This window comes from Erinaceus europaeus, chromosome X (genome assembly GCF_950295315.1).
Source record: "Erinaceus europaeus chromosome X, mEriEur2.1, whole genome shotgun sequence".
Lineage (NCBI taxonomy): Eukaryota > Metazoa > Chordata > Mammalia > Eulipotyphla > Erinaceidae > Erinaceus > Erinaceus europaeus.
The window spans coordinates 28,281,383-28,303,762 of NC_080185.1; the positions used below are offsets into that span (position 1 = coordinate 28,281,383).

General features: G+C 44.9%; 1 protein-coding gene across 2 annotated transcripts in view; it reads right to left on the reverse strand.

Moving 5' to 3' along the window:
- Positions 1 to 436: 436 nt before the first annotated feature.
- Positions 437 to 22,380, reverse strand: part of ARHGAP36 (Rho GTPase activating protein 36) — a 35,062-nt gene continuing 13,118 nt past the window's right edge. The window contains exons 2-12 of one of the 2 annotated variants that reach the window (XM_007517028.3): positions 8,674 to 8,832; positions 7,396 to 7,461; positions 6,627 to 6,868; positions 6,185 to 6,377; positions 5,837 to 5,892; positions 5,426 to 5,576; positions 4,822 to 4,970; positions 4,413 to 4,589; positions 4,057 to 4,154; positions 3,802 to 3,908; positions 437 to 1,699 (exon numbers count right to left, since the gene is read on the reverse strand). In XM_007517028.3, coding sequence (XP_007517090.1) covers positions 1,542 to 1,699; positions 3,802 to 3,908; positions 4,057 to 4,154; positions 4,413 to 4,589; positions 4,822 to 4,970; positions 5,426 to 5,576; positions 5,837 to 5,892; positions 6,185 to 6,377; positions 6,627 to 6,868; positions 7,396 to 7,461; positions 8,674 to 8,832 — 1,556 coding nt within the window. In that variant the 3' untranslated portion in view covers positions 437 to 1,541. Of the gene's footprint in view, positions 1,700 to 3,801; positions 3,909 to 4,056; positions 4,155 to 4,412; positions 4,590 to 4,821; positions 4,971 to 5,425; positions 5,577 to 5,836; positions 5,893 to 6,184; positions 6,378 to 6,626; positions 6,869 to 7,395; positions 7,462 to 8,673; positions 8,942 to 22,380 lie in introns of those variants that run through there. The other variant, XM_007517027.3, reaches the window with a different exon arrangement.

The window sequence follows — 22,380 nt, forward strand, 5'->3', positions numbered from 1 at the left end:
ATTATGCTATTTACCCCTGTCCCCCATCACCCTTCATAACTCTCCACCATATTTTCTCTTTATTCCTCATCAGCCCTCTTTATTCCCCACCATCCCTCCTCTTTATTTCATCATCCTTCCACTTTATTCTTTATCACTCTCTTTTTTCATGTCACCCCCTCCTCTTCATTCCATATGGCATCCTCCTTTTAATGCCCCATTTCTTTCCCTATATTTAACATCACTCATCCCCTTTGTTCCCTAGAACCCTCACTTTTTTTTAACCTGGTCACTCCTCTCATTTTTTCTTCACTTCCTCCTCCTCTTTGTTGCATATTACCTTTTTTCCCAGGACCCATCTCCTTTCCCCCACTTTTACTCCTCCAGTTCCAGTCAAACTTCCCCCAACTCTCCAACAAAATGTTTTGGAGAAAAAAATCACACAGTAAGCCATAAATATGCTGCTGCCACAATACAGATGTTTATTAATGATTAAATGCCAGAGAAGTTTTAACACAATCACAAATCTTCGAGTTCTTCAGTTGTTACCCATTGTGTGATCAATAACTGCCCCTCAATACAATACATTCTTCATTCTAGGAACCTCAGCCATTGTTACCCCCTCAATATCAGGTATAATTTTGGATGTCATACATAACCCATACTTGTGTGTTACCAGAGCATGCCCCACAAATTTGTATTGTCCTGCATAGAGGATCTACAGAGACGACAGTTTAAGAACTATTATAATTAGTTGCTTCTTTTTTTAACTACTTGGAATTATGTATCCTTACATAACTGTTTTTGCTGACAACAGGGTGTGAATGTCAGCTGTCTGTAAAATTGATCCTGCTAATAAAATCAAATTTGTTCTCTAACTTTTGACTGGGAAAAACATGATAAGATTACACTTGAGGTTTCCCTGTTGGTGTAATCTGAGCAAAACTGCACAGAATTTGGAGGGGAGGGTGACTATTTGATGAGCCAATGATCTAAATAATTTGGGAAAAATTTATTCTGAGGCAGTGGAGATCGGTGGGGACACGACTATGAGTTGGTTTGACATGGTTTAGCGTTGTTTATAAGCTGTCTGTTGACTGACTTAATGTCTTAGCATGCCTCTTGAGGGCCTTTCCAGTTGAGCTTTCAGGAGGGGGGTAGGAAAGGTAGGAAAAGCATGCAATCCTCTGGGGGGAGGGAAAGCACCTCGAGATTTGTGAAATTCTCTAGGGTGGGAGTTTACCACAAATGTCACATCAATTAAAGGGAGGGCTGCACTGAAGGAAAGCCAAGATCAGGGGTAAAAGAGAAAGGCAAGGTAGCACCAGGGAGCCTGGGCATGACACAGAAATAGATCTGCTTTGACCAACTGAAGGTACCTAGCTTCCCCCACCAAGGGGCTGGCAGTGTGTTTGAAATTCTCAGCCTGACCCGAGCATCAGGTGGAACTCCTTCTTACCCTCAGACCTTTGCTTTCAAGACTCTCCTGATGGTTTCCTGTGACATTCCAGGTCTACCCCCACCCTTTTCCCCTGTCCGGCACTGCGCAGAAGGAGAAACATCTAAGGAAAGAGGTGGCTGATGCCAGACTCGGCCTCCTTCTCCTGGGGCACATGGAGCAATGGGACGTCTTGCTCCAGAATGGGGGGGTTACCCGCTCCTTCCTCATCGTCATGGGAACGGGCAGTGCCGGTGGGCACAGCGGGCTCCTCAGAGGAACCTGGAAAATATTAACAATGTTAACTCCTTATGTTTCTTGTTTCCATACCTTGCATAGAACCCAAGGACTAAGACCTAATTTCAAGAATCCAAATACAGTGTGAGACAAAAAGATAAGGCAAAAATTATTAACCCCATTTGAGATGTTATCCCCATTTGAAAACTACAATCTAACCATAGAACACAGATCTCCAAGTTTAGGCCCACTGTGAAAGCTGGGGTTTGGGTGGAGGGGACTGGGTTAGAGAACAGAAAGTGTTAGGCAGAAACCCCATGCTTAGAGCAAATGGACAACACCAGCCAGGCGGGGAAGAGGGCGGCCTCCTAACAACCACCACCACCCTATGACTAACCTGACTAGTTTGACTAAGTAAATGAGTAACAGAGCTGGAGCCGGAAGTTTACAGCACTTCGTGGAAGGGAGAAAGCAGGTGTCGCTCTTCAATAACTCTGGGGAGGACTTGAAGTCTATGATTTGACCAAACTGGGACTTGTTTTTAAGGAAGGTGGTATTTACAGAAAATTTGAAGTTTGCATATTCTTTATAAAACTGACTTGTCTTTGCATTCTGAACTTCTTTAGTGTCAGGATCGTTAAGCATTGGGACTGCTTCCACATTCAAGGTTTCTTCAAGATTCACAGCCAGGTCTGGCTGAGGGTCTGGAATTGTGTTGAGAACAGAGACATCTTCAGGTTCTGGAGTCACACTGCTAGCTTCCTCTTCTTCCAAAGTGGTGACTTGGTCTTTCTGAAAATCTGGAACTTCATTGTGAATTTTAACATGCTCTGACTCTGGAAGCACACTGAGAACTGAATTTTCTGTAAGATTAAGCTTTTCTTTAGCATCTTGAATTCCACTGACATAAGTGACTTCAGTATCTGAGGTTTCTTCATTGCTTAGGACTGCACTCACCTCTGAGGACTCTTCCTGGTCTTCAATTTCATCAGAATCAAAGGCATCTCCAGTGCTGGTTACCACATGAAGAGCTGAGACCTCTTCAGAGTTTAGGACTCCACTGACTTCTGCAGTTTCTTCAAGATCTGGCATGTTTTCAACATCTGAGGCTTCCTCCTCTTTTAGGGCTTCATTAAGAGCGAGAAGCTCTTCAAGATCAGGATCTTCTTCAAAGCCTGAGAGTTCATTAATTTCTAGGAGTTCTTCATGATTTGGTATTATGTGATTGTTAGAGACTTCTTCAGGACTGGGGATAACATGAAGAGCTGGAACTGCTTCAAAATCTAAGTCTTCGTCAAAGTCTAAAATACCATTGACCTGTGGGACATCTTCATGATCTGGAATTCCTTCATCATTTGGTATTTCTTCAAGAGCTAGCACCTGTTCAGCACTGGAATCTTCTTCAGAAGCTGAATTTTCATCATTATCTGAGGCACCTGCATGGTCTGGAATTTCATCAGTATCTGGAGCTTCTTCATTGTTTGGAATTTCATTATCTGAGATTTCCCCATTGTTTGGGATTACATCAAGATAGGGAACTTCTGCAAGGTTAAGATTTTGGTGGTTTTCAAAATCTGGCCCTTCCTCAAGGTCATGATCAGGGTTTGGGATTTCTTGCACATTTAGAACACCCACAGGCTCTGGGACCACATCAAAATATGGTATTTCTTCAAACTCTGGGATTTCAATGAGTTCTGGAATTTCATCATCAGCTTCTAGAATATCTTCAAGGGCAGGAAGATCATCAAAATTCAGGGTATCATCATCATCATCATTGTTATCACTACCATCATCATCATCATCACCATCATCTTCATCATTGTCCTCCTCCTCCTCCTCCTCCTCCTCATCATCATCATCATCTTCTTCATCGAGTTCTAGTATACCTTCAAGATGTGGAACTTGAATCTCAAGATCATTTGGGATCTCGAGACCTTGAACTTCCCCAAAGACTACACCATGGTGGAAATATTCGAATACTAGCTCTTCATTGACTGACACATCTTCCTCAGAGGACTCATCTTCCTCAAGGGTCCCATCTTCAGTAAGGACCTGGCCTTCAAGAAGGGCCTGACCCTCACCAAGGGACTGAACTTCAGCAAAGGCCTTACCTTCAGCAAGGGCCTGACCTCCAGCAGGGAACTGACCTTCATCAAAGGGTGTGCTTTGAGCAAGGACAGCAGCCCGGATTTCGGCAGAGCTTTCCACTGGGTCAGAAAGTAAAGCATCCTCTTCCATCTTAATCCGTGCACTCCTGGATAGAAATGATATTGAAAAGGCAAGTCAGTTTATGTTCTTGAGTTCAGTAACATAAAGGGGGTCTTAGGCTTGAAGCCCCCCCCCCCAGCCCAGGAGATTCTGTTTCAAGATTCTGTTGTAAACAAACCAAGAACAACACTCACTGGATCTTCCTCAGGTTCCTGCGACGGATGAAATCCAGGGCTTCAGGGCTGGATTTCCAAACACGCTTGGCAACTTGCTTCTGAATGTGGGGAGGCACCTGAGAGTAGAAATAAAATGTTAAACTTTATTAGATAATAGCTTAATGTGTACTTATTTCTGTCAGGTATTCTAAACTAAAGGCACCCTGACCAACTAGTGAAGGGAAACCAGCTCTGGACTGGGAGATTTTGTGGCTTCCTGCTTCTTCATGTATGTACAAATTCTTCCTTCCGTGATGCATGTACAACTTTCCCTTGTTCTGTGAACAGGAGAGAGAGAGAATTATGAAAAAAGTTTATCCAGAACTTTCACCCACCTGGAAGAGCACATCCCAGTTATCAATCATGGCACGGACCACATTGACTGAAGCAACATAGTGGTCAATCCCCAGTTTTGTCTTTCTGGATTCCCGGCTGCCAGATTTTCCCTTCTTGAGGAGAGCAGTTCCAAACACCAAAGCTAGGTTGGTGGAAGTCATGCGGTTGCCAAAAACCTTAGTAAAGAAAAGCAGAGAGTGATTAACTTTGGGGTAGTGGTAGAAGTTGCACAATTAGAAATGGCTCTTTTTGTTCTTTTTTTCCTCTGAGAGAATGAGAAAAAGAAAGAGAGAGAGGGGGAGGGAGAGGGAGAGGAGGGGGGAGAGAGAGAGGTATATTATTACAGAGGTCCCCTACTACAACTTTCTCACTATTCTTTTCTAAGGTTTGTTTTTTTTTTTTTTTTACCAGCTGTCCATCAACACCAATGGAGTCCTCGCAGTTCTCAGTGAGTTTATGCAGGGCCTTCAGCAGGCGCTCCAGGGTGTCACTGTGGCAGGGTGGCATCAGGTAAACCAGCAGTTGCAGGGCAGAAAGTTGGTCCTGAGGCTTCAGAGCTAATGAAAGAAAAGCAGGGACTGGGTCAGGGGGGGGTGAGAGTGGGGGGCTAGCAGTCTAATTACTGGGACCAATGATTCTGTTTGAAAATTGCTGGAGGCTATGAAGAAAGTACCCAGCAGTTTTGTCTTTGCTCATTGAATAAGCTTTGAGCTCAGGAAATGTTACCATCCAAATTAGACACCATCTAGACAACCCAGAATCCTCTTTGCCCTGGAGAGGGCACACATTGCTTCAAGAAGCTCTATGGAACATTCCAGACAACCTATTTGTAATAGAATATTAAAAGCTATGAGGAAAGGAATCTGGAGATGGGCCTTCATTTATCTCCTGATACACATTTTGTAATTTATTAGGGTCTTACAGCTTGACTTCTGTCCCTAGGACCCCTAGGCCCTGTATACTCTCTTCTTGTTTTTATTTTGACTGACAAGGGATGAGAAAAGAGACTCACTTGCAGTCAGGAGGAAGGACATATATAGATCATCTGGCAGCAGAGAGTCCTTCATGTCACGGAAAAACTCCTTAAGGAGTGCAGCCACATCATGCACGCTCTGATTTTCATCGAACACTACATCCAGACCTTTATCAAATTTTTCACGCAGCTAGAAAAAAGGAATATAGGTGATACATGAAGTGCCTGCCTTAGGCAGTGCAGGTTCCCTCCTAGCTACTACCCCTAGTTTCAGTGGAGATGATCTGGCAACATGGCGTCCCTGGAAGGGAGTTGGGGAGGAAGGGTAGAAAGACCTGCTCTCCTGGCCAGGTGTAACACTCCCCTCAGGTCAATGGGGGGAGCCCTCACCTGCACCTGCTTTTTTTCATTCAAGGGAAAAAAAAAAACATGTAAACAGAGCCAATTTACCTTGCGCACTCTTTCCTCAGAGTACTCCATTGTGAAAAGTCCCACAGTGGTCAATCCTGAAAGGAAGAAAGAAAAAAAGGGGGGGGGTCCTAAGTAGCTGATCCCCCCCTTTCTCCATGACATATCCCTTCTCCTCATCATCTGCACCCCCACCCCACCCAGTGTCAGAAAAATATCCCAAGCAGTTCATCACTGTCCCCCATCACCCCCATTGTTTTCTCCCCACTTTGAGACCAACACTCTCAGCCTTTAATTGCCCCCCCTCCGCCTTGATGGCAGCATCATCCCTCTCCCCCCCACCCCCACCTAGATTGCATCATCATTTTTAGCCCCCCTCCCCCTCCTTACCATGCTTCTCAAGGAAGCTGCAGCAAGCCTCCACAACCTGGGGGATCTGTCTAGCGATGGGATTGAGGCTCATCTTCCTTTTGGACCCGAGAAGTCGTTTGCCAATTGGAAAGGCTATCTTGGAAAGCTGCAGGGTCTGCAGCAGCAGGGCCCCATCCTCTAGCTCGGCCAGGCTATCCACAGACACTGCACCCTGTGGAGAAACCCAGGCAACCTTACAGGGGGAGACACAAGGGTCTCTTCGGGCCATTGCGTCACAGTCACCAATGTCCGACATGTTCTTAGTGGCAAGCAAATGACACTCCCCATACACCTAATTCTGTTCACTCTGTCCCCTCCCCAAACATACGCATCCTCCCGCGCACCCCCTCCCCATCTTTGTATACCCCGGGAAAGACCCCTGAGCCCCCCCTCCGGCTAACACTAACAGGGTTTGACTTACTCGACGACCACGGCGAGTGAACTCCCGGGGCAGAGTGGGCTCCTCGCGGCGGCGATTGAAAAAGCGCCTGATGCGGCCAACCACCCTCTGCACCACGTTTCCCCGACGACGGCGACGGCCAGCAGCCTGCATGTTTGCGTCTTCGATCTGCATCGCGGCTGTCAGTTCCTGATGCTTGCGGCGGGTAATCTCATTCACCAGCACCTCTTCCAGACGAACGCCAAATGTCTTGAGTGACGCGACTGGGAGCAGGGGGGAGAGAGAGAGAGAGAGACGTCAAAGCTCTGCGGAGCTCAAATCAGGAGGAGCTGCAGGACTGTACCACTCTGAGCAATCTCCCGCAGTCAACCCCACCCCTCCAGACCCGCAGCGCCCCCCTCCCGGGAAATGTGCCCCAAAGCTCCTGCAGTGGGTGGGTGGGTGAGTGGGTGGCAGAACTAAGTCCACTCAACTACCCCGACGAAGCCTAAGTACCCCCACCCCACCCCATGTCCTGTCAGGGATGAGCACCTTGAAAGCCTGTGGGCAGCTGCTTCAGGGCGATCTGTCTTTCTGGGGTGGTTTCACCCCAGACTTAGGTAGAACCAATGGGACCGCCCCCACGCACGTCTGCAGTTAGTGCGCCATTTCCTGAATCCATCCCCTACGGGGTTTCTGGGAGGGGGTGAGTGCCCCAGGGGCAGTGGGCACCGCCCAGTTTCGGGGGGGGGCTGGGGGGAGCACTGCGGCATTCTAGATCTTTCCGAAGGCAAGTACAAGAGACCCTCACCACTCTCTTGTCCTCTCAGAAGCAGAAACCACTTCTCCAAGGTGTTGGGACGGTCGTCAGGCAGAGCTATGGGGAAGGAAAAAAAAAAAAAAAAGACACGCACTCACACAAAGAGGATTTGATAAGTTGCTAAAAACCCTTCAGCTTGTATATCTGCAGTAATGGAGGAGGGGAGAGGGGCTCAAACAGCCCACTCCAGTCAGCGAAAAGTGCTTCTGCTGGCTACCAGTCTCAGTTTCCCTGTTTGACACCAGGAACGATCCTATCCATCTATGACAGGTGACTCCGCGAATGCAAAAGCGCTAGACCAGCTGAGGGTCTGCGTGCGCACAACATAGCGAACTATGTACTAACTGTAGCTAAAAGCGTGGCTTAAGAGCCCCTAATTCGGGGTCTCTGAGATGCCCTTAGGCGCAACAGGCGAGGGGAGGGGATCTACCTCCAGCGCCTGCGCGAGTAGGGGTCCTCAAGTTACTGCGTGCGCCTCCCCCTCCCCATGCCTTCCGCTCCCCGCGCTGAGGCGGGGGATCCCGCGACACCCACCGTCCACGCGCTGAGACCCCCGAGGCCGTATATGCCCGCGAGGTCCCTCAGCCCTTCGCTGCACTCCCTCCAGGCTGCGCGCACCTCGCCAACCTGCCGCCCCGGCACTTTCCAATACTGCAGACGCTCCCCCCCACTCTCCTCCCCTGCCCGCGTCCCCTGCGCCCGCGCCCCTGAGACCCTCGGCTTGCTCGAACCCACTCCAGAGCCGGGTCACCGCTCGCTTCCCTTAGGCCAGCCGAGGTGGTCAGCGCGCCGCGCACCTACCTCTCGCCGCTGCTCCCGGAGCCCGCACCGCCCTCCCGCCCTACGCGGCTGTTGGCGCGGATCTCACTCAGTGTCTCGCTCCCTCCCTTTACTCCCCTGTCTCTCCGCCGCGCTATCTCTGCCCGTCCCGGTCTCCCCTCTCGGGGCGTCCTTCTGCGCCTTCGCCTCTCAAGAGTCTCGCCTCACCTGGCGTGTCTCTTTCTGTCACCTGTCCTCCGTCCGCTTGTCTGTCCCCAGTAGCTGTCAATCTGTCTTACAGTCCCCACACAACACACACAAACCCCCAGATTTTGACCAACTCCACTAACCTTTACCTCTGCCTCCCGCTTCCCATCTTGGGAGCCGGACGGGGTCCGGTACCAGGAAGAAATCCCTCCCACCCTCCCGCTTCCCCTAACTCTTCCCCGTCCCGCCCGGGGGGTCTACTCGCCCTAAGGCGAGGACGCCACACTCCGGGGTACCGCTCACCTCGCTCAGGTTTGAATTCTGAGAGGAAACGTCTGGCCACGAGTTCGTGGTAAGCAGTCTCTTGCAGCTTCAGACGCTCCAGCTCGGAGAGGCTGTGAATGGATATCATCTTCGTCCTGTGCTCCGGGTTGTGTCCTGGGGCTCCTCCTAGGACGTTCACTAAAATAATGAAGGCAGACAACAACAGCAAAGGGGGCATGATTCTGGGGCAAGATGTCCTTGCTGCCCTCAGAAAAGGAGTACAGCCACCCATTCTGGAATCGGATGATAATCAAGACTGCATCATCCAATTGTCACTGGACCTGGTGGAGGAAAGTATGGGGGGGAGGGTGGTAAAGGGGGAGGGAAAACTGGGAGGCGGCTTCACCTCGCAGATCTGCCTCTGGTTGCTTACTTGAAAAAAAAAAAAAAAAAAAAACTCAACCCTGAACGGACAGTCCAGAAAAGAGAAGCCCTCAAAAACCTAATTAGAAAATAATAGTAATAACAATAACAATAATGATAATAATAGATACACAAACTAGCCTTGCTCATAGTAAAAAATGAGTTCACCTTGAGACAAGAAAAATAAGGTAATATTTACCATTTATGAATTAAATTAGAAGTGGATTTTAGTTTTATTTTAAATGAGAATATTCTGTGTTACCCAGGTTGGGCGAAATGAGTACTTTCATCTAGGTTAGGATTACATTAGCCTGGAGCCAAAACATCATCTCCAGGCCCTTTGACCCAGTAATTCCCCTTCTAGGAATCTACCCTAATGAAATCTCCTTAAAGACACACAAGAAAACATATATACTTGAGCCATAACAGTAAAAAAAAAAAAAAAGAGCAAAGGAAAACTAGCCCAGCATTAAAAGGAGTTATGCAAATTAAGGAAGAGCCACGGCCTGGAGAATTATGCAACCACTAGTGATGGTTGTAAAGATTTTTAAACAACAAATACAGAACTGTATTATTTATAATTACCACAATGTGAGGAGAAAAAATATGCACTGAAAGACTGAAAGAAGAGCAGCCAGATACAAAAAGTATCTAACTGAAGGGTGGGAATTTGTTTGCCTTATTCCTCTTTACCAGAATTGTATTACTTGGTTCTATGGGGTTTTTTGTTTGTTTATCATAGGAAAATATCAGTTGCTACCAAAAGAATTCATACCCAGGCCATTTCTGGTAAAGCTTCATACAGAGGACTGCTTATCAGAGTGGAGTTTATTTTAGTGTACTGACAAACATACACATCTTTTCGTCCATGGTACCTACTGTCTCATAGAGTTCCCAGACTGCACAGGATTCCCCAGTGGAGATGTCTCTGAACCTCACACATTCATCTTGTTCTGTACATCCTCATTTCCATTGCTTATTTTTCTTTCACTCATTCATCTGAAGACCTGTATTAACTGACCACTTTGTGCCAGACAGTAAAGTTGTAAATATGAGCCAGTGAACACTACTTCTTTCATCAAGGATTTAACAACTGCAGCAAAGGAGATACACAGGTTGGCAACAATTTACAAGGCCTTGTGATAAGTCAGTAGGCCAAGATGTAAACAAAATACTGTGAAGCAGAAAGGAGGGGACATCTAACTCTGCCTGGAGATTGGGGGATGGGGAGTTCTGAGAAAGAGAACAGCTTGTGCAAAGGCAAGGAGGTGGAAGATAGATGTTGGATTCTTGAAACTGTGTAAATGAGGTAGAAGGAGATAAATCTGGAGAGGAATGGATGAGATCATGAATGGCCCTGTAAGCCATGTTAAGAAGCTGGTCTCTTTTCTGAAGGCAATGGGGAACCACTGTAGGGCTTTAAGCCTAAATTAACAGAGTCAGCTGCATCTTGGGGGGGAAGCACAGAGAACAGCGAAAACCTGGCTTGAGCCTGAAGGAGATAGATCAGTCAGGAAGCAAAAAATGCAAATACAAGTCAAAGTCACTATGGCTGGGGCCAAGGCTAAACTCTATAGGAATAGCTGACAGGTCTTAGGGTGGTTTATTTTATTGTAATGGAAAGGGAGACAATAAAGATAGTGTCAAAGTTTATTGTGTGTGTGTGTGTGTGTGTGTGTGTGTGAGAGAGAGAGAGAGAGAGAGAGAGAGAGAGAGAATGATTTATAACAGAGATTATACTTTGGGATATAGGGAATTAAACCTTTCACAGGAAAAGAAATGGCCACATGTCGCTTTTCTGAGTTTCCCCTTCCTATGAAGTTATATAAAGCATTATATATATATATATATATATATATATATATATATATATATATATATATATATATATGGGGGTTCACAGGTAATGTGCCATTAACAGAGTAAAAGTAGGTAGAGGCATTATCACTGTATAGTCTAGATTGTGTGAATGGTATCTGTCTTTTAAAAAATCCTTCTTTTATTTCCAAAAGTACATGTTGCTCACTTTCTTTAAGAGCTATGGTCATGCATGTTAGAATTAAATTCTGACTGAATAACTGAAATACAGTATAAAAATAAGGATTCTTTCTACTTTCTACTACTTTGAACTCAGCTAAGAGGAAAGTAGTCAGCAGGGCTGTCGCTGATTTTTAGCCTCCTTCAACTACACAAAAACATCCCCTGAACCTAAAATTAATTCCAACCACCAAAATACAACCACAAAGTGACCATTTTTCCCCTTTTGTTGCCCTTGTTTTTTTTTTTTTGCATTGTTGTTGTAGTTATTATTGTTGTTGTTATTGATGTCGTTGTTGTTAGGACAGAGAAATGGAGAAAGGAGGGGAAGACAGATAAGGGGAAAGATAGACACCTGCAGACCTGCTTTACCACCTGTGAATCCACTCCCCTGCAGGTGGGGAACCGGGGGCTCGAACCGGGATCCTTAACCGGTCCCTGCACTTTGCGAAAGTGACCATTTTATCCAAAGGCTCGTGGGTAGCACCTAACCATGGGTCCAGATATCCCCCACTCAAGATAGCAGAGCCAGAACCTATTAGCTAAGGGTCTCATCTTGACATATACAGCCTAGCTCTGGATTAATTTTTCTAATATTCTTCCTTGTCTCCTCTTGCCCAAGCCACTTTTTTTTAACCTGTCAGAGTCACAGCTATGTCTTCTCACTGAGGTTATGAGTTCTGGTTATCCAGAAGGCATAGCTGGATCTTTCATCCCCAAATCATGATGAAAACCAACCACCACACCTAAGAAATAAGGTAAAAACAAACAAGAAACCTAAAGAAAAAAAGAAAGAAAGAAAGAAAAAGAGAAACTTAAAGGCAACACCAGCCCAGAGAAAAGAGAGAAAGAGAAAGAGAGAGAATGAGAGATGAGTCACAAGAGAAGCTTACAATTCCAAAGGAAGCCAAAGGCCTTAGAATTAACCATTTACCATTGCCTCCTGCTGAAACATACAGGGTTAAAGCTCTACCAGCAAAGTTGACATTGCTTGGCTTGTTTTCAGCCCTTGTAAGGGCACCAGTAGAACACAGGACAGAAGCAGAATTAGGAAGACCAGTATGTTCAAACAAGAAATAGATGGGCAGAGTGGGGAGAAGAGACAAGCAGACAGGTTAGGTTTTGTTTTGTTTTGTTTTGTTTTGTTTATTAGCAGACAGGTTCCATCACCACAAAAAATACATAACAGGTTATTGAACTGTTTAATGTTTGTCCTCAGACCTACCTTTCCAAGTTCAGTACTAAAGGGTGCATGTCACAGGAAGTAAAATGCTAAGAGACCTCTCTTGTTTCAACATATCTTTCCCCTCGCCCTCCCCCTTTAGCATAACATAGCACTGGTCTGTAGTGACCACTGACTTCATAATATACTCAAGGAGAAATATAAAAGAAGGCCTTCTGAATTCTGGCTTAGAACCTTACACAATTGCCATGTGTATGTATGTATATATTCTTAGACGAGTATCTGTAGTGGTCATTGAATTTAGAGCTAACTAAAATTGAGTTCACAGACAAGCATTATGACTTCATAGTTGTGTGACTTTAACAAAGTCAGCTGAATTATCTAAGCCTCAGTGACCTCCTCTATAAAACGGTGAAATTAAACAGCACCAATTTCCTTGCTTGTGTGCAAGCTGAATGTTTGATATTTAGTGTTTTTATGTATTTTTATTACCTTTATTTATTGGATAGAGACTGCCAGAAATCAAGAGGGTAGGGGATAATAGGGAGACAGACAGAGAGACACTTGAGCACTGCTTTACCACTCGCAAAAGCTTTCCCTCTGAAAATGGGGACTTGGGGCTCAAACCCAGGTCCCTGTGCATTGTAACATGTGTGCTCAATCAGGTGCACCACCACCCAGCCCCTAGTGTGTAGCATTTTTTAATAAAACATGCTAATATTAAAGGTTCTTTGCAGAGGACATTAGTGTGCCAGAAAATATCTGGCTTCAAAAGTAATTATATAAAATTAGAATTTGTATCAATGCATCCAGCAACCCACTCTGTTCAAAAACTACTAAATTTGAGTCAAATTTAAAAAGCTTTCTAAAGGGATCTTGGGGGTTTGTTCGGAATATAACTTTCTTTTCCAATCTGTTATTGATTCAGGGTCAAGTATAAAAAAACAACTTATAGAATTTTAAAAGTAACTGCATAGGTCAATTTTCCAAATGCTATTATTCAGATTAGTAAGGCTTATTATATATCTCAAAATGGACTCTTCCAAACATCTACTTTTACATTGTCACTAGCAAAAGAATATATAATTTTATGTATATCAGTAACAGGGCTAAGATATTATCTTATACAAGAGGGGAGAATTTAAAGAAAGAAAAAGAGAGAAAAAAGAAAGGAAGGAAGGAAAGGAGAGAGAGAAAGAGAGAGAACATGAAGGGAATCTCAGATGAAGTCTCCAACAATACAAAATGGGGGAACACACTAGGATATCAAGCTTGTTCTTGATATCCTTGTTCTTGTCCTCCCAAATGCATGGCACAGATGGAGGAACAAATTAATGTCAGAAAAGTCACCAACTTCAACATTGCCAGGATAGAAATGCTTTCAACTATGCGTAAGTCCACAGCCTTAGCAAATTGGAGAACTAATTTGCCCCATTGCTCCCATCAAATAGTTGAAATAGTTGGGAATTATTTAGTGCTCAATAATAAACACCTATGAGAGAGAGAGAGAGAAAGAAAGAGAGAGAGGGAGATAGATAGATAGATAGATAGATAGAGAGAGAGAGAGAGAGAGAGGGAGAGAGGGAAGCAGGGACTGCATTGATACTACCCTTTGAATTCTTATAAGTTAGGCACTTTACGGAATCATTAAAATTTTTCTTCAAGCCTCCTGGAGCTCTCTAGAGTTTAAGAAATTGATAGTGGACAGTGCTTGATGCCCAGAAGGTATTGTGTCTAGATTATTCCATCTACAGGCAGTAACAATGGATAAAGACTTACCCATTAATATATCACAGTGTAGGAAAGTGGTATAGGTCTCTGGATGAAAACATTTGGACACCAATTTGGTCTGCTGGCATATCACCTCATTCATCTCTGAGCACTAATGAGTTAGCCTTTAAATTGCTATTCCATAACCTCTATTTTCAGCAAAGACTGCAGTGGTTATGAACAAAATGGTACATTTTATGCTATGCAATGGTGATGTCCCAAGATAATTAAATGTGGAGACATTGTTCCTCAAGACATGTAGTCTGCCTATCATGTCATAGCAAAAATTCATAAACTGGAGGTACTACTATCAAAACATATTGAGAAAATATCTGACATCAAAATGAGAGTGTTTCAAAAACTTCTTAGAATGTTAGCATGGGTCAGAGATAGAATGGACCTCACCTATAGCCTAGGCAAAATTTTCTATTCTACAGATCAGAAAACTGAGGTTTAGAGTAGGACAGAGGTTTTCCCAAGGCCACACAGCAATTTGACAGCAGAAATTAGATGAAAACCCAGTTCTTGCCAGTCCTGGGCTCTTTCCACTGTCCCAAGTTCTTAATACCTGAAAAATAATGCTCAACTGAATCATAAAAATCAAAAGAATGAGCATTTAATAAAAGCCTACTTCAAAAAAAAGCCTACTTCAATAAATCACAAAAAAACATATCTGAAACAGACACTATAAATTGCAGCCTCTTTGGAAAATAGTCATTATTCTGTAGAACCTGATATACCCTTTCACAATATTATTGACTAAAGAAGCAACTTAAGTTCAGGAGAGTTAAAGGCAGTCTTTATGTTATAAACACCCACAAAGGATAGTATAAGCAAGGTGATGTGACATCAAATATAAAAAGATATAGTCTCACTATTGTCTGCAGTATGTGTCAGAATGCATAATAATACTGACATCCCAAGATGTGCCACTTATTATCTTTTGAATTTTGTTTTTGTTTTTCCTTCTTGTTCCTGTTTCTACTGCTTCGTGGTAGGAAAAAAATAAGATGTTCCATTAATAGATGGTAGTTTTTTTAAAATGCCTAATTTTTCTTGTGCTTTCTATTTTCTCAGAAGTCTTCCAAATGACCGTATCTCCAGACCCCAGCAGACAATAAGTGTTTGTTGGGAGAATCACAGTATTATAAATTCTGAAGCTTTGGGGAGAACACATAGGTCTGATAATTAAAACAACCTTTTGTGATTCATGGATAAATGAATCATGCCATTTTAGTCTAACAACAACCCCTGGGAAGGTGGTAGGTAGGTATTATATTTTCTTATTTTACAGAATAAAGGGGGGAAAAACTACATTTCTTGAGAGGTTGTGACTTACCTGAAGTTGCACCCAAAAAATGTCAAGGAGAGGGCTGTGAGCTAGGAACCATTGGTCCCTATTAATTCTCAGTCCAAACCTTGCCCTTCCAAACAAATCATGCCATTTATTTTTCAGCATTTGTCAACAGTATCTGCTGCCTGGAGCTGAGATAAACTGAGAAAAAGCTACCTTCTTTTCTAAGGAGGCAGCTGGATTTTGACAAAATGGCTGCCTGGAAAGGTACTGAAATACACACTGGAACCTATGTTCAAATCTCAGCCTCGCCACAAATAAGTCCATACCCTTACCAACTATGTGACTAACAGAAAATTATCTCACCTTTCTTATCTTCAGTTATATCTCCTTAGGAAATAAAAATCAAATGCAACCAATACCACCTCTGCATGCTGCACTTCAGACTGTGTCCAGAGACGTCAGGCGTGGAATGTCAGCCCTTCAGCCTCATTACTTGGGTGAAACCTTTCCTTTCATAGGCTTCTCTAATTCCATTTCAGGTGGTTCACTTCCTAACAAAGTCCCAAAACCTAGATATAGACCAGGTCCCGTGAGACAGGACATATCTGCACATGTATCCATAACTTAGGGCAAAATATATACCTGAAAACAAAACTGCACAATACTCTACAGTGAGTCAGAATATGCAGCAAGCAAGTAGAAAGACCTAAAAAGACACCATAAAGTTCCTAATGAAATAGTGTCTACTTAGACTTAGATACTCTCCTCACCAACTTTCTATTATACTTCCCTCACTGACTCCAAAGCTAACCTTATTAAAGTAAGGACTACAAAAGCTGAATAAGGGCAACAGACTAGCATACTTTAACAATGACTCTTTAGGCCACCCCATCAGCTAGGCCATTAGTCAGGGAGTCCTGAGATTCCCAAACAGACATGATGGGCCTAGACCTCGAATAAAACACTCTCTCCTTTCTTACTGGTCATCTCTATCAGGAATAACACAATAGATCACTTTGTGGGCCCCCATAGGACCTTGACCTCAGTGTAGATCAACAATGGTAGAGAATGTTCCATCCTCTGAAGGGAGGCTGGACAACATACTCTATGCTCCACCTGAGGAAGATGGGTTCTGAAATTGGGGAAGCTTGGAACATTCCTACTCATGACCACAGAATGTGAGCTCAGGTCTACAGGAATTCAGAGGTCACATAGGCTTCTAAGCTGAATATGGGCCCCAGATCACATCAAATCAATGGGTTTTACAGTCAACAATATTCATACACCTTTCCCATATTTGGGAGCTACTCTCTTTCCTGATCCAGCTTTATGGTCCTTTTTCTAGCCATGAAATCATCTCCCCAGACAATAACTAGGACTCACCTGCATATCAGATATCAGGCTCAGAAAAAAAAAAAACTAGTATAGTTGTGGGCCCTTTGGAATATAACTAAAATATGCCTATTAACTATCTATAAAACAGAGACCCCCAGCTCTTCATCTGAGCTATTCCAGCCTGTAGGTTCATGATTAGTGAACAATTTTTTTGGCTCTATATGTTAACTCTTTTTTCAGCCACCAGGTTCCATATGCTAAGATAATGCCAACTGGACTTCATGGGCAGAAGACCCCACCAATGTGTCCTGGAGCCCAGCTTCCCAGAGCTCCGCCCCACTAGGGAAAGAGACAGGCTGGGAGTATGGATTGACCTGCCAATGCCCATGTTGGGTGGGAAAGCAATTACAGAAGCCAGACTTTCCACCTTCTGCATCCCACAATGACCCTGGATCCATATTCCCAGAGGGATAAAAAATAGGAAATCTATCAGGGGAGGGGAAGGGATACAGAGTTCTGGTGGTGGGAATTGTGTGGAGTTGTTATCCTATGTTTTTTGTCAGTGCTTCCTTATAATAAATAAAAATTTAAAAAGTTAAAAAGAAAAATCAGGCACCAGGAGATGGTGCACCTGGTTGAGTGTAAATGTTACAGTGCTCAAGGACCCAAGTTCAAGCCTCCAGACCCTGCCTGCAGGGGGAAAGCTTTGAGAATGGCGAAGCAGTGTTGCAAGTGTCTCTCTGTTTCTCTCCTTCTCTATCACTCCCTTCCCTCTGATTTCTGGCTGTTTCTATCCAATAAATAAATAAAAATAAAGCAAAAATAATAATAATAAAAATCAGGGCTGGGGACATTGTATAATGGTATGCAAAAACACTTTCATCCCTAGTCTCTGAGGCCCCAGGTTCAAATTCCAGAGCTGCCATAAGCCAGAGCTCAGCAGTGCTCTGATCTCTATATCTCATTTTAAATAAATTAATAAAATATTTTAAAATAAATAAAAAACATGCCTATTGGTTGTGTCTGTAATGAAATTTAAAAGCATGGTGTAATGAAAGATCCCTGAATGTAATGAAAGATCTCTAAATGGGACACTGCTGTACCAAGGTGAAGAAATATCTCCCCCCCAAAGTACCTGGGTGTTAAATTTGAGAGAACTCAGCAGAAGAGCTACTATCTGGAATGAGGCACCCAGTGTCCCCACTGAAAAATGTCCCTGCACCATCTTGTGAGGGTGAAAATGGGTACTCACCTACTGTTAGCAGGAAGCACACCTTCAGAGGGGATGAGGTGAATCATTTCTTGATAGTTGATCTTTCATGAGCAAAGATGGAAGGCAGCTAACTGTGGGGGCTGGGAACTAATCTAGATTGTGAAATGCATACACACACACACACACACACACACACGACTTAATTGGCCAACAAAAGAGATTTAGTTATACCTCTGACTTTTTGAGCAGTGTGTGGGTTAATTTGGAGTAGAAAGCCCCAGTTCATGCCCTCAGGGGTCTTATACCCTAGTCGGAGGTCACATATATGTTAGGATTTTGAAGAAAAAAGAAAAAAAAAAGGAAAGTCCCAGGGGTCTAGAATCACAGTTCTTTCGCTAACCTGAAAACATTTCCTCTTTTTTGTTTGTTTGTTTGTTTTTGTTCTTTTAAGAAAATTATGAAGGCTAGGAAGTCAGCATTACAGTTACACAAAAAGACTTTCATGCCTGAGGCTCTGTGGTCCCAAGTTCAGTCCCCAGCAATAAGCTGGAACTGAGCAGTGCTCTGGGATCTTTCTCTATTGTTCTGCACTCTTCTCTTTCCATAAGTTAAAAAACAAAAATATTTTGAAAAGAGTAGTATGATTTAACTACTTTCTGGACAGACCCTCATTCAGCTATATAAGATTTTTGTATGTACTTAGTAAATTCAGATTCATTTTTGTCTATCTTCTTAACTCCTCAAGCTCTACCCCCCCTTAACAGACAACATGCACACATACACACACTCACTCTTAGTCACAAACATTCATGCACACACATATGGATCCCTGAATTCTCAACTATGCATGATCCCCCTTACACAAGCACACAGAATAAATCACTCCCAATGTGTTCACTACAACAGAGGGGGAGGAGGAAAATGAGGCTCTGGATTAAAGAGAGAGGTCACCAAACATTTGTGCCCCCCCCACCTCCAGACCACAGCTGGGGCAACTGCAGATAGAGCCTGAGAGAAAAAAGCAATGCTGACATGGCCCCAGACCATCTGGACAGAGACTTGCCAAGGACACCTTCAGGATAAAGAAATTCTCAGAATGTATGCAGAGAACTGTGTTCCCTCCATGGTCACACCCCCACCCCCACCATTTCTCTTGTTCCTTGATTGTGCCTTCCCCCAACAAGTATCCAATTTGCTGTCAATTTTCTTTTTATCAAAATCCTGTCTAAGTGGCTGTCAGAGGGAACCGGGGCTGTGGGAGATGTTTTCCTGGTAGTTTTCATGATAGGAATGGTATTTGAAAACTACATTAAAATAACCATATTCTTTTAAAAAGTATCAATGTCTGTCTGCCTGTATAACCATCCTCCCTTTGACATCAGAACACTGGCTGTGATGCACTGAGAAAGGAAGAGGAGGGGGTTTAGACTAGGAGTCAGAAGGTCTACCTAGTTACTAAACAGCCAAGCAGCTAAGTGGCCTTGGGCTATTTGGTGACCCACTGTCTTCCAAGTCCTAAACACAACCAGTATGGATTATTATTATCCTGCTTCTCTAAAGAATCCTGGAGAGACAAAGATCTCAAGTCTACAGAAACCCTAATTCTTCCCGGGGGACAAAGCCAACCCCAGGGCTCAGTGCTACACACTGCTGTTGTACCCAGTTGGAGAGAGAACACTGCTGCCCCTCTGCAGGCCTAAGGGCACCAGAGTGCTGATGGATCTCCCCCACTAAACCGCCCCCTTCTCCTGAGTCCTCCACTCCAACCTTAGGCCGGCTGCCGGCCCTAGACCTTGAGGTAGTGTGATGTGCATGGTAGGAGAACCAAGCGCCTGAGACAGTGGACTGTGAACTTTGTGCTGTGCCCTCGGGATTCAGTTGCCACTGCCGGGCAGAGCGCGACCTTCGGGTGGGATTGCACCCCACGCATCCCTCCTCTCCGTGGCTGGTGAGAAAACAGAACCTGCAAAGTTAAACAAGACCCCACACCGCGCCTCCGCCCCACTGACAATACCAAAAATTCCACTTTTCTCCTGAGCTCCAGGTTCCAACCACAGGAACGCGAGAAAGTCAGGGCAGCTTGTTCAGCTTTCGCAGGCCTCTTGACCCTCCCCCACAAATGCACCCTCACTGCCCCCCCCTGGCCCCCCGCAGCCCCCATTGGAGCCCTGCCTTTGAAACTGAGCTGCCTTCAGACCTCTGGACCCCTGCCTCCTGAGACTGAGCTGCCCTCAGACCCCTGGAGCCCTGCCCCTGCACTACCTCTGGGCGACTCCTCTGGTCCGGTCAGTGGATTCGTGGCTGACAACCCGCTGCTCAGGCTCAGCCCTGTTGCGCAGCGAGGCCCGTCTTGAGCCAGAGCTGAGCTGCAGGCGTTGTGAGCTGAGCTCTGCCGCTCGCTAGTGGTGCCCCCACTGTCAGTACAGCCTCCCGCGGTGGGGCAGGGGCTGATTCATAGCAATTTTCTATGCAACAGACAGCTCAGTGCCTTACGCATACCTGTTTATTGAATTCCCTGGGCCACTCCCACTGTTATTCAGGGCCCCCCAAAACTTCTCTCCCTGGCTTCAGAGCTGATCACTCCTTCAAGACCCAACCCCAGGGTCTCTCCCTCTGAATACTTTGACAGACCTCGCTCTCACCCCCCATGTCAAACAACTTCTCAGGTGAAAGACAGTTGAGGCTCAAATGGCTAAGGAAAGTGACCTAGGGACACAGAGCTAACTGGTGGTCAAGTCAAGAGCAAGGTCCAAGGCTTCCTCATTCCACCAAAGCCCACCCCTCCCTCCATTGTTCCCCTTGTGCCCTGATTTGTGTGGCATGGAGGGGGCAGAAAACAACCTAGGTTAGCCCTTCTGTGCACACAAGGAAAAAACACTTTCCCTAGGCTTCAGTCTTCCTAGTCCTTGTAGCTCATTTTGTCCAGTGCCTCTGCTCTGCCCAACTCAGAGATAAAAATTGCCATTTTGCTCTAAGCTCTAAACAGCTAGAGCAAAGAAAAGCTAACTTGACATAACTCTCTACTCATCTGACCAGAATGATTTCAATAACTGTCTTCCCTTCTCCCCACCCACTACTATACTCTCCACCTTCCTTTTTTGTTTTCTTTTTTTTTTATTATTTTATTCCTATCTTCATTGCCTATCTAGGCCCCTGGAGTAGTCCAAAGGCTAGCCACACTTGCCTCAACCATCTCACCTTTAGAACCACTTCTACAAATGCTAACTTGCAGCCTCACAAGCCTATATACAAATCACCATTCAGCCAAGCAAAAAATACACTATTCACAGGCATTAAATATTCTCATCTGCTTCAACAAGAGGAATACAGGGTTATAAACTCAAGATCTCAAGTGAGGAGAATTTCAAATCCACAATTACACATACCCCCTCCCAAATGAATTCTCTTCTCCCCTGGACAAAATACATGAAGAGTGTTATTGATGAAAGAGAACAGAAATGAAAAAATAAAGGGGAGGGTAAAAGATGCCAGCCTGTGGGGATACTGGGCAAGAGGGGAGTAAAGCAGAACCTAGGCAGGCAGACAAGGGAAGGTGGGATGGAAACAATTGGAGGAGAGAGGACAGCTGCATATGTAGGTGCTGTGGCACCCCAGAACATGGGTGCAATTACCAAAGGGTCAAGGTTATGGATCTTAGGGCCTGGATTTTGAAATGAGATCCAGAAGCCCACTGGCAAGTCTCTTGTATCCCCAAGTGGAGGGGGCGAGCTTCTGGCTCTAGCAACTGGCTTGGTGATGCCCTGTTCACTTTAAGGACCCCCATCATCTAGAGGATGCCCTTTCATCTCTTCTCCCGCCTCCAGCCCTGCCCCTCCCCATCTCCCGCAGTAATTAAATACATCTTACCCAACACAGGAATGTAATTTGAATGCACAGGGCAGTTTTCCCTTCCATTGAAGGAGAGGCTCTCTCCCTTAGCCCTCCTGCTGCAAATGGGCTGGGTGCTGCCCCTTTATACAATTCTAGAGCACCAGATCAGGAGAGGGGGAGAAAGGGAGGGAGGGAGGGAGCAGCAGTTTGATGCTGGTCCAATTTGTCCCTGGCATCCTCTCTCATGTTCTTTTCCTCTCTCTCTCTCTCTCACTCTCCCCCCTCCTCTCTCTCTCCCTCTCTTGCTCTCTCTCTGTTGAGATTTTCAGCAGTCCCTTGCTCTGGCTCTGGCAGCTCTTCTCCTCTTCCCCACTGCTGCATCCTACAGCCAGCCCCTACCCACTCGCCATTCTGATAAAGAACTGATACTGGAGTATATCTCTCTTGTGATGTTGGCTTTCTAACGTGAGATCTCAGACCAGTTTGCCAGAGATGCATTGAGATGTGGCTGATGGATGTCACAGAAGAAACCCTCCTCCATTTCCCCCCAGGTAGCCAAGGGTCTTGCTGGGAAAGCAATATGGGTTGATGTGTTGGGGGCCTAGTCCTGGGAGAGGTGATTTGAACCTGGGTGCATAGAAAGGCAATCTAGACAGC